This window comes from Triplophysa rosa, linkage group LG6, assembly GCF_024868665.1.
Source record: "Triplophysa rosa linkage group LG6, Trosa_1v2, whole genome shotgun sequence".
Classification (NCBI taxonomy): Eukaryota; Metazoa; Chordata; class Actinopteri; order Cypriniformes; family Nemacheilidae; genus Triplophysa; species Triplophysa rosa.
Window position 1 is genome coordinate 14458341 of NC_079895.1, and position 15120 is coordinate 14473460.

At 38.2% G+C, this 15120-nt stretch overlaps 1 protein-coding gene across 1 annotated transcript in view; it reads left to right on the forward strand.

The window, feature by feature from the left end:
• Positions 1 to 1196: 1196 nt before the first annotated feature.
• col6a3 (collagen, type VI, alpha 3) overlaps positions 1197 to 15120 on the forward strand; it is a 53392-nt gene continuing 39468 nt past the window's right edge. Inside the window, 8 exon segments of the mRNA XM_057335483.1 lie at positions 1197 to 1482; positions 4209 to 4311; positions 5929 to 6519; positions 7251 to 7844; positions 7939 to 8562; positions 8830 to 9435; positions 11820 to 12419; positions 12613 to 13203. Of these exon segments, the coding sequence (XP_057191466.1) occupies positions 4230 to 4311; positions 5929 to 6519; positions 7251 to 7844; positions 7939 to 8562; positions 8830 to 9435; positions 11820 to 12419; positions 12613 to 13203 (3688 nt within the window). The 5' untranslated portion in view covers positions 1197 to 1482; positions 4209 to 4229.

Below are 15120 nucleotides of genomic sequence, written 5' to 3' on the forward strand. Positions count from 1 at the left end.
TTTAAGGCCCTATATGGCAACAGAGCTAGGCTGGAGTTTTACAGTATATGTGTATGTGAACTAGTTTAAATCTTGCTGAGACGTTGTGTAGTTAATGCATTCCCATGATTACTGCTTTTGTCCTTCTGAAACATGCCTATACAATTGGGAAATCAGGAACTACTGCACTGTTGAATCTCATTCATCGATTCATGAGAAATTAATGTTAATACTACAGGATTCTGCCATACTTCAGCAACTGGTGTCACCTGGGCTGAATTAGATGTGCATTAAATTTCACATTAAACGAGAGTGAAAACTTGATCTCTCAGGATTGACCCCTCACTTTGATCCACCCGGCTTGGGTCAACTTATAATGTTGTGACATCATCAGCTAGGAAACAGCTTTGTTGTGCTGAAGTGTGTTGCTGATCTTGTGTTACATGGTATTTATGTGTCACGAGTCACATGTGAAAACAGTCAGTGGAGGAAAGCAAGCATGTTTTGCTTTCATCGTATCTGTTTTTACACATTTTAATTTATATTCATTTGGGTTCTGATGAGTTAACTGATTTGCATTGTCCTTGTTATGTCTTTTGTGTATTGTGTGAATGACACACAATAAGTACAGAAAGAAGGCAATTTTTATGCAAATTAATTTTGATTTTATGAAAAATTATTTTTCCAATTCAGAGCCAAGAAATAGTGGTTTGCATTTACATATATGAAGAGTTTGATTCCAAAATGAGACAACTCCGTTTTTAACATTTCAAAAATCATGTTTTTTTTATCTTATATTACAATTAATATCAATCAAACTGCAGTTGGTTTGTTTTGATTTAAGCCATAATAACTCAAAAATACAGCTCACTAACACAATAAAAAACTAAATTTTAGATTTGTTTTTAAAATGGAGTTATCTCGTTTTGGAACCAAACTCTTCATATGCTCCCCATAGACACCTTTCAGAGACTTCCCAAAAAAGTGTATATATTATGTTTGTGATGTTTCCTTCTCTAGGTAGCCAAGGAAACAAGTTGAGAGGGGTGTGAGCAGAAAGAAACCTGCTTTGGTCTGTTACATCACCTTCCAAATAAGGAACAGTCATACCAAATACGGCCTTGGGTCTGTTTCTCATTTATGACTCTCTCTCTCTCTCTTTCTCTTTTCTCTCATTGTGCTTCTTCTCTGTCTCTCTTCCCCTACAGAGGAAAGCGGGAGGCGTGGAAAAGTTTAGGTGGCTTCTCTCCAGGAGTCTGGGTTGTGTTTTCTGTCCCAGGCTGGAGTGAGTGGCACTGCTCCTCTGGAGAGCACACAGTCAGTTAACAGACCAGCGTCTCCAGCACCCGAGCTAGTTAGCATCATCTCTGCCTGACCTATCCAGAACAGTTCACTGAAGGAAACTACCAGGAAGATAATGACCTAAGAGTTGTCTTTTTGCAGATATTTGCGATCCCATAGAAGTACTGTGGAATACAGCACTCCAAATTCTGTTTTCCAGAGGTGAGCGATTCATTGTTATATGCTTTATGCAAAGATTTGTAATATGAGCATTTAGTGCATGGGTGTGGTTGTATTGGATGATACAGATGTTAATGTGCTTTGCTGCATTTTTTCTAAAAATGTGTTCAAATGCATTTTGCTAAACGGTGATCCTGCACACACCCTTTTCTTTGTGAGGCTTGGTTTGTATTGTTTGTTCAATGCATATTACATGTAAGTGAATCTGCATCATAATTATAGTTTTTATTGTGAAGGGGTAAAGTAATTTCCATTGCTTTGAGAAAATGAGTTTTTAGTTGCAGCACAGGAAGAGGAATTGAATGGGCAAAGTGCTCTGATAAGTAGACTACATAAGGAGGGGCTCTGTCCACTGTCTACAGGGCCAAAACTTCTGCAGGAAACTTTTGAAGATTGTGTTTTTGATGAGCTTGGTTTTTAAAACAGTTTTGTAAAATGTTTTAACGATAAAATGCACATTTGTAAAAAAGGACGTTAAGCAGGGTAATCATCGTAACAATCTGGTTGGGTAGTCATGCAGCATTTTGTTTAGGTTAAGATAATATCCTACACTGGATATCAGTGGCTTGTTTAAACAGAAGCAACCCTGGCTTAATCGTGCAATTTTCTACCACTGTAGACTATTTTCAAATCATACCTTCTGCCCAGCGCTGTAAAGAGCGGGAGATGTGAAACACTTTTTCCACAGTCACTGCCAGATGGACAAAGAATGCTGGGAGAGTTAGAGCTCAGACATTAAACTTTAGCGAAGCAGAACCAGATGTGAGCCTTTGCAAACACCAGAACCTATCACAGATCCATCACAGTTCATTCTCCGACATACTGTACATATGCATACAGTACATACTGTATATAAGCAGAACTTCCAAAATTGTTATTTGTGTGTTCTGTGAATGACTTGAGCAATATACTGTAGGATCTAGTCTAGTCTTTTGACAGAGCCTATTCATAAGAGATTTTCCATTATTTCCAATAAGCCTTTTCATTATTAGAGAGTCCTAATGCGTCCTGACTTTTTTGACCTTTAGTACTGGCCAGTACACACAACAGTTTTGGGCCTTGGATTTCCCCGTCGAGGCAGATTTAAGGCAAGGTGAAGCAAGGCCACTAGAGGACAATGTTGAAATGCCTTGTAAAACTTGTTTGGTGCTTTAGGTTTTCAGACTGAGTTTAAGGGGGGAACTGGTTTGGTTTGGTTTCAAACATATGTTTTGTTTCAAAGTCATTAGTATTTTTAGGGTTCTGAATCTTAGACGCTTTTATTGAGTGATACAGCAAAATGTGCAGAATTTTGGCTGTTATATATCACTGCATATTATATACACATTCTTGCTGTCTTTTCTATTTTGGATGGTACATTGATATTTTTATTTTTTGTTTACAACTTGAAATGTAAAAAATATGATTCATAAATAAACTGAAATAGACTGTGTCGGGCTGTAGATTGACAGGGAATCGAAGGGTGGGACTAAAACCATTTAACTACATTGTTATTCTGAGCCAGTCCAATAATAACCTTTAATGACCGTAAAATGTATTATTCTTTATGTATTCTAATATGCTTCCAAAAAAAAAATGCCAACAGAGGTAACATACTCTGATTGGCGTGAATGAAACCAATTTAATTTTGTTACGGATATTTTTAGTTTTTCAGTATTTTTGTTCATGTTGTGTATAGACTACATTGAGATTAACATAAATTTAACAGTGACTATTTTATAGCATTCTTTGTGCATATTTTGCATACAATGCATGTTAAGTTTTTAATTAACTAGATTATTCCAAGTTGTATTGAGTTTTCCCTCATTGGATATCCTGTTTTACACTGAACCGAACAGTGTTTCACGTTGATTTTAATAACAATTAATCAATCCAATTTTATTGGATACTTGCTAAAATGTCTCTGGAATAGCAGACTTCCTAAAAATAAGAATGCAAGTTTTGCTTGACAAATTATCCACGATGTACTGTAGGCCATATTGTTAATATTGGCAAATTTGTCTATAAAACCAAAAAAAATTCTTTAAATATTACAAAATAATGAAACTGCCAGGGTTTTATAATGTTGGCTCGTAGGGTAACATGGCAATGTACCACCAAAACTAATTTAGAGAATAATTTGTACCGTGACTCAAGGTTTCCCAGTTCAGCAACTCTTGAGACTGGTGTGATGGAAAGAACGGTATTTTTCTATAAGTCTGCATTACTCAGAGTTTTACAATAGAGCCATTCATTCTCATTTAGAGCTCAGCGGGTGATATTTTGCTTTCTTGCTCCTGTCTGTGCGTAGCATTGCATTTTTGTTTGTGTCCAGTTCTCTGCACACAATAGTTTTTACTGGCAAGTGAGAAAGGCTGATGTGGGAACAAATCCGTTTGAACTCTTGAAATCTAACAGCTGTGTGGATCTGTTCCATGGGGTGGAAACAGGTCACAAATCTCAATGCTCTGCCAAAACGATCCTCTCCTCCTAAAAATAAGTGTAAACTATTTTGTGGCCTTCCGAAATGTTTATGCCATGTTTCATGAGATATGGTGAAAACAAAAACAATCCTATGGAAACTATAGGTGGAATATTCCTATAATGAGCTTCTGAACTTGGCCCTGTGAAGTCTAATAAAGGTCTTGTGTGCTCAAATGTGTACTGTATTGTGTGTAGACTATGCATTTCAGACAAATGTAAAAGGATTTTCCTCTTTTTCTTTTCAGTTGTCCATTTTAACGTGGACAATGTGGAAGCCGAGGCTGGTGCTGTACGCCCTCTTGGGTGTTATGTCTTTTGGCCTATTCCCAAATCTTGAAGCTCAGGATGGTAAGTTTATTCCATGCATCTTTTCAGTATTGCTGATAATACAAGCAAAACATTTAAAAAATCTGTTTTCACTTGCCTACATGGGGTGAATAAAAAAGAACAAGAAACATAAAGTAGGTCATGCTTTATTTGCAAAGTGCGATTGTTAAACATTCAGTTCTGTTTGTTCTGCATAGAAAAACTCACGGAGTAACAAAGGAGCTTAACGTTAGGATTTTACATTACCCTTATTACATCAGTGCAGGTCACCTTTATATTGAAACTTTGGTGTGAGATGCCATATCAGTGAAGAGAAAGAAATTAGTATCAAAAGAAATGGGTAATTGGGTGCTTGATAAATCAGACATAACTGGTTACTGATACTGTGAAGCCACTCATATGCTCTAAAAAATGCTGGGTTGTTTTTAACCCATGGCTGGATAAAATATGGATAAACCCAACCGTTGGATTAAATTATCCTAGAAAATGTTCCCATTTGACCCAATTATGGGTTGAAACAACCCACATTTTTTGACAGGTAGAAAGTATCTGGTGTACTTTAAGATCCTTTGAACTGTCAAAGATTAAAACATTCAACAAATAACATAATTTTATGTTTACATCATTAATCCTGATGGGATTCAAGAGCTACTGTCAGCATCAGGAACGGCCACAGCCAGTTAATACTGACTAAGGGTAATCCATGCAGAACTGTCCCAGAAATAACCCCATTAACTTCTCTCATACTGTTAACATCACTGGTTTCATCACAAAATCACATTTGCTGCATGTTGTGACACATTTGCTCAAAGATAGTAGATTTAAATTGTAACACAATTCACAACCAACATCATCTACCCAACTATCTGTCTGACCATGATCCATTTACTCATCTGTTCATCCACTCCTCCATTACATTTTGACAAACAAGATTAGATACATTATGGATGAAACCATTCTTTCAAAAATCAAAGTGTGATTACTTTATCTTTTTAGCCTTTAGACATCATCAGCAACAACTGATGATGGCTAACCACTCAACACAGCTTGTGTCTTGAGAGCTCAGTGTCTGATTCTTATGTGTTTGTTTCGAATGTCTTCACTGTGTAACTGTGCAAGAAGAAGAAATTCTACCAAAATCAATACAGTGATGAACCTGTATGTTCTCATCTTTGAAATGCCCAAGCACAAGAGCATTAAGAATTAAATATACTTTATGATAAATGAACGGATCATCTGCAGGTTCAAAGATGAGACAGAAGGGTCATTACTGGTACTTTGCCACTGAATACTGTAACATGAGTCTGCATGATCTGACTGAACACAAGAGGATGACAAGAAACAATTGGCACACAAACACACATATACTGTACACAAAGTCACAACTACACACACAAAATCACCAACACGATATAATTCTTCCCAATTTTGGGTGCATTACAAGCATCTTTCTTGGTTCAGCAGACATGCAGTATATTGTGTTTGTGTTGTGTTTTTTTATTATGGATTTTAATTATCCATGATAATTGTTTATGCTTGCACCCTTCCCCTCTCTCCCTCTCACTTTACCCTGTTTTAACCCACATGTTTTGCATTATGTTTTGTCTCTCTATCCTCCCTCTATTTCTCCCCTCAAAGCCCCAGCCGACCTTGTGCTCTTAATTGACGGATCAGAGAACATTGGAGCTGACGACTTTCCCCTCGTCCGCGATTTGGCTGTCCAAGTGATTGAGGGGCTTGCCGTGGGCAAGGATGCAATCCGCGTAGCCGTTGTGCTTTACGCTGCTGACCCTGATACTCAGTTCTATCTCAATAGCCATGACAGCAAAGAGAACATCCTCACTGCTATCCAGGGAATTCAGTACCCTGGTGGTCCTGAGGCAAATCTCGGGGCAGCCTTGGAAGAGGTGACAGAAAGTCTGTTGGGTCCAGGTGCAGGGGGAAGGGCAGAGGAAGGGGTCCCACAGGCACTGGTGGTGATCAGTGCTGGGCAGTCTAGTGATGATGTCAGTCAGGGCGAGAGGGCCCTGAAGCAGGCCAGTGTGTACACCCTTGGCCTCGCTGTAGGGGATATTGATACTGCCCAATTGGAAGCTGTTGCTACAGACAAAAGCTTTGTGCTGTCCGAACCTGATGTCAGAACAGTGGCAAACGTGGGTGACAAGATGCTTCAGTTCATTAATGGGGTCGCCCAGCGCAACATTGTGATTGAAACTGATTTCGTAGAAGGTATGTAAATACAGATTGTGGTGGATTGAAAGGAGGAGGATTCTATGACAGTACATTGACACCATGGACATGGATATTTTATAAACAAAAACACATGAATAAGGTTAATATTTATTAGGTGCGGGGTTAAAAAAGGAATGATGACAGTATAAATTGTTCTCAGAAATTTGTTCTTGGAGTGTTAGAAATATTGTTCAGGGCACAGCATGCAAGTGGACACAAAACAAACAAAAAAACTTTCACAATTGTTAAAAAGAACTTTGATATCAAATGTATTAATGCAGTATATGTACTCAAACCATCATTCATTCCTTATTTATATTTTTACCATAATGAGAAACCCATCAAAACAACAATGTGATGATGAGAATTATGTTGCAAAGAAAACAAAACAAAAAATCAGAGCTATGTTAATTTTTGTGTGTGTAAAGTAATTGACATTTGCCTCAATTTGCAAAATTGGCATGTTCATCATAACTAATTACAAATCATCCATTAAAAAAAAACGTTTTATTCAATAAAATGTTGGTTTTCTTTTTAAATAAGTTGTTTCCATAATAATATTTTTGTGTACAAAATCATTTCAAATCTACAACCAAATGTCTTTAGAAATTAAATAAATGTAATTATTAAATAAATAAAAAATGTATAATAAACAAAAATAGTTCCATAGCATGATCTTGTTTATAATATGCATAACTACTAAACAAAATTCTCTTTTGTCTTTTTAGCATTGGTTGTTGGAAGGAGAGATATTATTTTCCTCATTGACAGCAGTATGGGTACAACCCTTGTCAATGCAGTGCGAGAATTCGTCAGAAAGTTTATTGACACCATGCCAATTGGCCCTGATCAGGTGCAGGTCGGAGTAGCCATGTTCTCCTCTGCCCCCAGGATGGAGATTAACCTCAACTCATTTGACTCCAAAGAATCCCTAGTCTCAGCCCTTGGCCGAATAAAACCCAGACCTTCAAATGAAGTCAACATTGGTGCTGCCCTGGATTTTGTAAGGACCGACATGCTCAGACCTGAGAGTGGGAGCCGTATTCAACAAAGAGTGCCACAGCTTGTGTTGCTACTGACCAGTAAAAAATCTAAAGACAGTGTCCAGCAGTCAGCTGAAGCTCTTCGGCAGATGGGTGTTCTGACTTTGGCTGCGGGCTCCAGGTCTGCTGATGTGGCTGAGCTCAAACAAATAGCTTTTGATGAAAGTCAGGTTTTCATACTCAAGGACTTCAGGATATTGCTACGCAACCCCCAAGAAATAGTCTCCTCTCTCTCTACGTTATCTGGTGTTATTGAATCAGAGACTCCGACTGAAACAGGTAATATAATGTTCTGTATATTTAATAAATGTGCAATGTTTAATAAATTTAGATGAACACCCGATTTAACAAAAGTGTGCAATTACAATTTCAGGTCCAGATGTGGATGTCACTACAGTCCAAACCCAAAAAGTTGTCAGAGACATTCTCTTTGTGGTGGATGGATCCAGCTATGTTGGAAATGCCAATGTACAGTATGTCCGGGACTTTATCTCTGATGTGGTGAACAGGCTAGACGTACGACCTGAGCGAGTACGCATCGCCCTGATGCAGTTTGATGAGGGACAGCGTACAGAGTTTTATTTTAACACGCACAACACCAAACAGGACGTGCTGTCCAGCATTGCTCAGCTAAATCTGATGGGAGGACGTGCATTAAACACTGGTGCTGCCCTACAGTACGCCCTAAGCAACCATTTCCAGGCATCAGCTGGGTCTCGTAGGAAGCAGGGGATTCAGCAGGTACTGGTGCTGATAACAGGAGGTCCCTCTCAAGATGCGGTCAAGAGACTCGCGGACCGCGTAGCTCTAGCAGGAGTTTTGACTTTCACTGTTGGAGCTGGCCAGGTGGAAGAGAGTTTCCTGAAAACGGTTGCTTTTGTAGAAAATTTGGCGTACTACAGAAGAAGTTTTGGTGAATTATCAAGCGTTGTTGATGAGATCATGACACCTCTGGTCACTGTTGTTGGGGAGACTGATACAGTTACTACGGAGATAGGTAAGTTAAGTTAAAAAATAACAAGAAATGTTCAAAGACTGTTGCCTTTGCAGTAATTCAGTTTAAAACAATGAGAATGAATGAGTGACACTTTTTTACCATCAAATAGAATATTCTTAATAAAATTGTTAGCCTAAAAAGCAAAAACATGCATATGTATTTTTGGAAACAGTCTTTTCTGTTCCAATTACTGTTCTTCACACTGTGTGAATTTATCTAAGCTTGCAAATCATTAATTATTGTATTATGTTTTTATTATTTTTTTAGATGTTGAAACCCCTGTGCAACCCGGTGGTGAAAGAGATGTTGCATTCTTGATTGATGGCTCTGATGATGTCCGAGGGGACTTTAACTACATCCGTGACTTCATTTCCAAAGTCATTGCACCTCTTGATATTGGCATTAATAGAGTACGAGTTGCTGTGGTCCAGCATAGTGAGAGACCGAGCCCTAACTTCTACCTAAACACTTACCAAACAAAAGACGAAGTGATGAGGGCTGTAAATGGACTTACCCTGGCTGGTGGCAGAAATTTGAATACTGGTGCTGCCTTGACCTTCATGAAAAACACCATCTTATCAACAACATATGGCAGTCGAGCAGCCCAGAATGTCCCCCAGTTTTTGATTGTCCTGACTGGAGGAAGATCAAGAGACAGCGTGAGGGAACCTGCGGTTGCCCTTAAGACTGAAGGAGTTGTCCCTTTTGGTGTCGGAGTGAAAAATGCAGACCCTAAACAGATTGAGGCCATTTCGCACAATCCATCATTTGCTTTCAATGTCAAGGAGTTCAGCCAGCTCAACACGGTTCAGCAAAGACTCCAGAACTATGTGAGTCTTCCAAAAGCACAACTCATGGTCGTTCTAGAAGAAGGTAAGAACAATTTTCTTTATATCTTGCTTTGGTTGGCGTGCTTGCGCACACAGAAGTGTCTGATGCCTCTTTTTAGTGGCTGTGCTATTTTCTGTTTCTAAACATCTCTCATTGATGTACTGTGTCTTAGCTGATGCCAAAGACATAGCAAAAGATGTTGTGTTCCTTTTGGATGGGTCTGATGGTACTAGAAGTGGATTCCATGCAATGAGTGCTTTTGTCCAAAGAGTTGTTGAGAAGCTCAATGTGGAGGAGAGCAAATACAGGGTATCTGTGGTTCAGTACAGTGACAATCCAAAGGTTGAGTTTTATCTTAAAACGTACTCAACAAAAGCGGAGGTTTTAAATGCCATAAAGGTGCTAAAACACAAAGGTGGAAGAGAGGCTAACACTGGAGCAGCCCTCCAGTTTGTGAGGCACCAGGTTTTCACTTCCTCCTCTGGGAGTAGACGACTTCAAGATATTCCTCAAATACTAATATTGATGAGTAGCAAATCGTCTAGCGATGAAGTTATAGGACCTGCCATGGCCCTAAAAGATCTTGACATTACGACAATAAGCATTGGTGTGGAAAATGCAGATTTAGATGAGCTGAAAACAGTTTCATTCCAATCCCAATTTGCATATGTCAATAGATTTGATGACTTCCCTTTAATTGAGTCACAACTAGTTTCTGCTATTAAGAACAATGAAAAATTTGAAGGAATTTTAAACACAGAAGTTCGAGAATCAGCTGGTAAGAATTTTCACTATAAGCAATCAATGTGCAAACTTTAAATACAAATATTTATTTTTATGTTCAGGTATTTTTATCATCGCTGTAGCGATGGAATACATTTCAATGTCATTATGTTTCAATGTCGCTATGTTTCACTGAATAAACTGAATTTGAGATGATACTCTTTTTTTTCTTCTTGCATCTCTTCCATGTCTTCAGTTGACATCTTTTGCACGTAAAAGATGTTTGTTCCATGGAAGTTTTTGAACTACATTGCACTTGCAGGTGCTTTCACAAATTCAACATTATATTCACATTCTGACCCACCAAATAATATTTGAAGGGTCAATGCAACTGATATTCTTTGCTTTGCTTGCACATTTCTTTCTAGACACTTTTTTTGGCTCATGTACACATTGAACGTCTTTACAATTCAATTTATAGATTGCATGAAAAAGATTTGTTCCAATATCCCTTTCTTTCTTTCTTTCTTTCTTTCTTGGAAACTTGTTTGAAACAGGAATTCACAAAAGGGATATAGTATTTCTCCTTGATGGCTCAGATGACACCTACGATGGATTTCTTTTCATCCGTGAATTTATACGTCGGATGGTGGAGGATCTTGACATTGACCAGGACATTGTTCGAGTTGCTGTAATACAGTACAGTGAAGATGCTTCTGCCCATTTCCTGCTTAATACTTACAATAGTAAGAAGGCTGTGATTCATGCCATTAATGGCCTCACAGCAAAAGGTGGACGAATCCTAAATACCGGGGCAGCACTACAGTATGTCAGAAATCATGTTTTTACTGCTACATCTGGAAGTAGACATCAACTAGGAATCCCTCAACTGTTGATTCTCATGACTGGTGGAGAATCCAGTGATGATGTGGCAAGTCCTGCTGAAGATCTCAAACATTTAGGAGTTCTTTCCATTGCAATTGGAATAAAGAAAGCTGTAGAGGCCGAGCTCCAAAGCATAGCATTTTCAGATAGATTTCGTTTTAACCTTCCCGTCATTGGTGAACTTTTAGTCATACAGCCTGATATTTTCTCCTTTATCAAATCTAAAATGGCAGTTGAACCCCCTACTATCATCGGTAAGAATAACCACACTTCCTTGCCATTTTCCTTGAGTTCAATTCTCATTCTTCTTTGACTTTTCTTTTTTAAAATGAAACCTGATGGGAAATCTCCTTTCACTAAATTGCTTGCATTACCACGAGGCCATTGTTTTGATTCAGCTTTCTCTCTATTGGTCAAGGCTGACAATTTATGGCCTGGTACACTAAATATTATTTTCATGAGCTGTTCATCTTTTGCTGATTCAGAGAACTTCCATGATCATCCACAGATCCTCTTAACCATGGAAGAGTCTCTGTGCTTGTGGACATTCCTCTTCAGCTTAAGCTCTTGTGTGAGCCAATGATTTCTCGATCATTGTTGGTATCATTTGAAAACCTCTTGTTCTTTGCTTTTTCAGTTGCTTGATTGATCTTACTCTTTGAGTACAAATACACATTAGTATTATTTTACATGATTAAATTATTTTTGCACACCTTGTAAACAGAAAGCAAGCATGCAAAAAATATGTATGTGTTACATTTGATGTGTGTTGATTTTTGTGAGAATATTTGACTGAAGTCATTTAATTTTAATCCCAGTAGAATTAGATGCAGCACAAAGAGACATTGTCTTTCTCCTGGATGGGTCTGATGATACTAGGGATGAATTTAAATACATGACTCAGTTTGTTGAAAGAGTGGTGGACAAACTCAATATTGGACTGAGCGGAGACAGAGTGTCTGTGGTCCAGTACAGCACAGAGCCACGCGTCCATTTTTATCTGAACACATATAACACAAAGCAAGACGTTATAGATTCAATTGAGCATCTGGACCACAAGGGAGGAAGTCCTCTTAACACAGGAGGAGCTCTTGGCTATTTAAAAAACAACATGTTCATTGCCTCCTCTGGGAGCAGACTGCTAGAGGGGGTTCCTCAGATTCTTGTCCTCGTGACTGGAGGAAGGTCTCAGGATGATGTTAGAGCACCTGCTGCTGCACTCAAACAGGACAATATTGTCTCATTCAGTATCGGCACTGAAAATGCAGATGTTATTCAGCTGCAGACAATCTCGTATACTCCTGGTCATACCCTTACTGTCCCTCAATTTGATGACCTTGAAGACATTGAACAAAAACTTGTATCATATGTGAAAAGAGTTCCTCGCCAGCCCAGGAGGCTTCAACCAACTACAATAGGTAAGAATGAATTTGATTTACCATTTGAATTTCCCTTGGTCATATTTTAGCTGCTTAAGAACAGTGTGAGGAAAAATATATATACTGTATATATAGGTGCTTTAAAGCAGTTTTTCTTTGCTTTGTCTGGATTTCTGACGTGTATGGACTAATGACATAACCTTGTAAATATTTATGTTGTCTGTTATAACAGATGCTGATAAAAAAGATTTTGTTTTTTTAATCGATGGCTCTGATGACACAAGGGGAAGTTTCTCAAGAGTGCAAAACTTTGTTCAGACCCTGGTTCAGCAACTGAATGTGGCACCAGATAAAGATCGTGTTTCAGTGGTCCAGTACAGTGACAACACAGCAGTTGATTTCCACTTGAATACACATTCATCCTTAGATGATGTTTTAAACCATGTGAAACGTCTGATTCATAAAGGAGGTAGTCTACGGCACACAGGGGCAGCATTACAGTTTGTTACGGACAGCATGTTTACAGCTGCTGCAGGGAGTAGACATATGGAAGGTGTGCCGCAGGTGCTAATTCTCCTGAGTTCTGGAAGGTCCAATGATGATATTCGTGGACCAGTTAAAGCTTTGAAAGACATTGGTGTTGTTTCTTTAAGTATTGGTACCTCAAATGCTGATACGCTTGAGTTACAAACAATATCCCATCAACCAAATTACTTCTTTATTTCTGATTTTGAGAACACTTCTGAAGTTCAAAAGAATATTTTAGCATTAATAAAAGGGGTATCTTACCACCAGCTGCCAACAATAAGGCCTCAGGTCTCTGGTAAGAGAAAATACTTCAATTTGATAACATATGTGTGCATGCAGTGTCCCATAAATTATGTGGTAACAAAGTAGAATAAATACAATTTATGCATTCTTAAATTGAAAGTTCACCCCAAAATGAAAATTCTGTCATCACTTACTCACCCTGTTGTCATTTCAAACCTGTGTGCCTTTGTTTTTTCTGCAAAACACAAAAGAATATATGAAGAATTTGGTTCCAAAATGAGATAACTCCATTTTCTAAATTTTTCAAAAATCATGGTTTTTATTATGTTATCATGTTTTTATTGTGTTTTATTTGTTAGTTAGTCATTATGGCTTAAATCAAAACAAACCAACTGCAGTTTGATTGATATTAATAGAATGCACAATAAAAAAATATATATTTTTGAAAATGTTTAAAAACGGAGTTATCTCATTTTGGAACCAAACTCTTCATATTTTGAAGAATGTAATAATAACCGAACAACGGTGGTTCCCCAGTGCTTAATTTGAAAATTCTGAGGTGCCGGAATAATGGGGCGTGGCAGATCCGGCAAGTTAGTGGAGTGGGGAGAAGTAACGGAATGTGCAATATCTGAGGGGTTTTCTATCCAACTATTTAGATGTTTTGAAAATGCCCATAAAAAAGCCTAAATAGAAACGGACACGCGAAAATAATCTCAGAACTATCAAAGAAATTTAACGGGATTTTATCTTTTCCTTAGTTCAAATACGCGTTAAGGTGATGGAAACAGTTTATTGACATAACGATGATGTTGTGAATATTTATGCATGTAAACAAATAAAACACAGCTCTCAACATTTGTGTAGAATTCAGAAGTTTAACGTTAAATTTAATTTACACCTGGGGGTGCAGGTTGAGGGTGCCGTGTATAACGTTAGGCATATTAAGCATTTAATCATCTGTTAACCGTCTTTCATCAGTTCTTCTGCGTCTCTTCCCAGCATTTGTCCAACAAAACAAATATATCTCTCTGTCCATCATGACAAGTTCCCTTCAATATATAATTCAAAACATGAGACGCGAATAAATATACGCAGAATATTTGACAATTTACAGATTAACAAAACGAAAAGGGAAAAAAACGGTGACAATATGCTGCTGAGTTTGGTTCAGTTTGTGAGGCGCAGCGCTCCACAAATGAGTTAAAGGAAATGAAATGACAGAGCGCATCCTGTAAGTAATTCTTTATTTTGCAAAAGCACAATGCTAAATTTTTAGTGCAAGTGTGTACACGACTAAAAGTAGCTAACTTTGTAGTATCCAATGACGTACTCATAGTCATATCTGTTTGTCCATATCATCACAGAGTTTTTTAAATTGTTTCTGCCTTTATAAGTAACAGCTCAAGCTATTGCACTGGCACTTTACGCGCACACACAATATTCAAGCATCTCAAACTTGACAGCCTGTTTATTATCAATTATAAAACAGTTATTGCCATTATAATTATTATACGTGCTTTTTTATTAAAACATGCATGGCAAGAGGTCAGCACGAACGTTTTCCATTAGCGCTTGAGGAGCGGGATCTGCCAAATGAGGTGCCGGGGATTAGGATTGGGTGTGGGGAGGGGTTAGAATTAGCCAATCGGACAGCGTGTTATTGAAGGGGGTGCAGAATCTGGCGGGGAGTGTGTTTTCGGCACAACATTCCGGCACACGTTAATCCTTGCGGTTCCCCTTCACTTTCTTTTGTATAGACACAAAACCAATGCAAGTGAATGGGTACTGCCCCTGTTTGGTTACCAACATTCTTTACAATATGTTCTTTTGTGTTCTGCAGCAGAAAGAAAGCCATACAGGTTTGAAATGACAATAGGGTGAGCAAATGATAACAGAATCTTAGGGTGAACTGTCCTTTTAACGTGTGGATGTGCTTTGAATGTACTCAGAAAAATATTTTATAGTG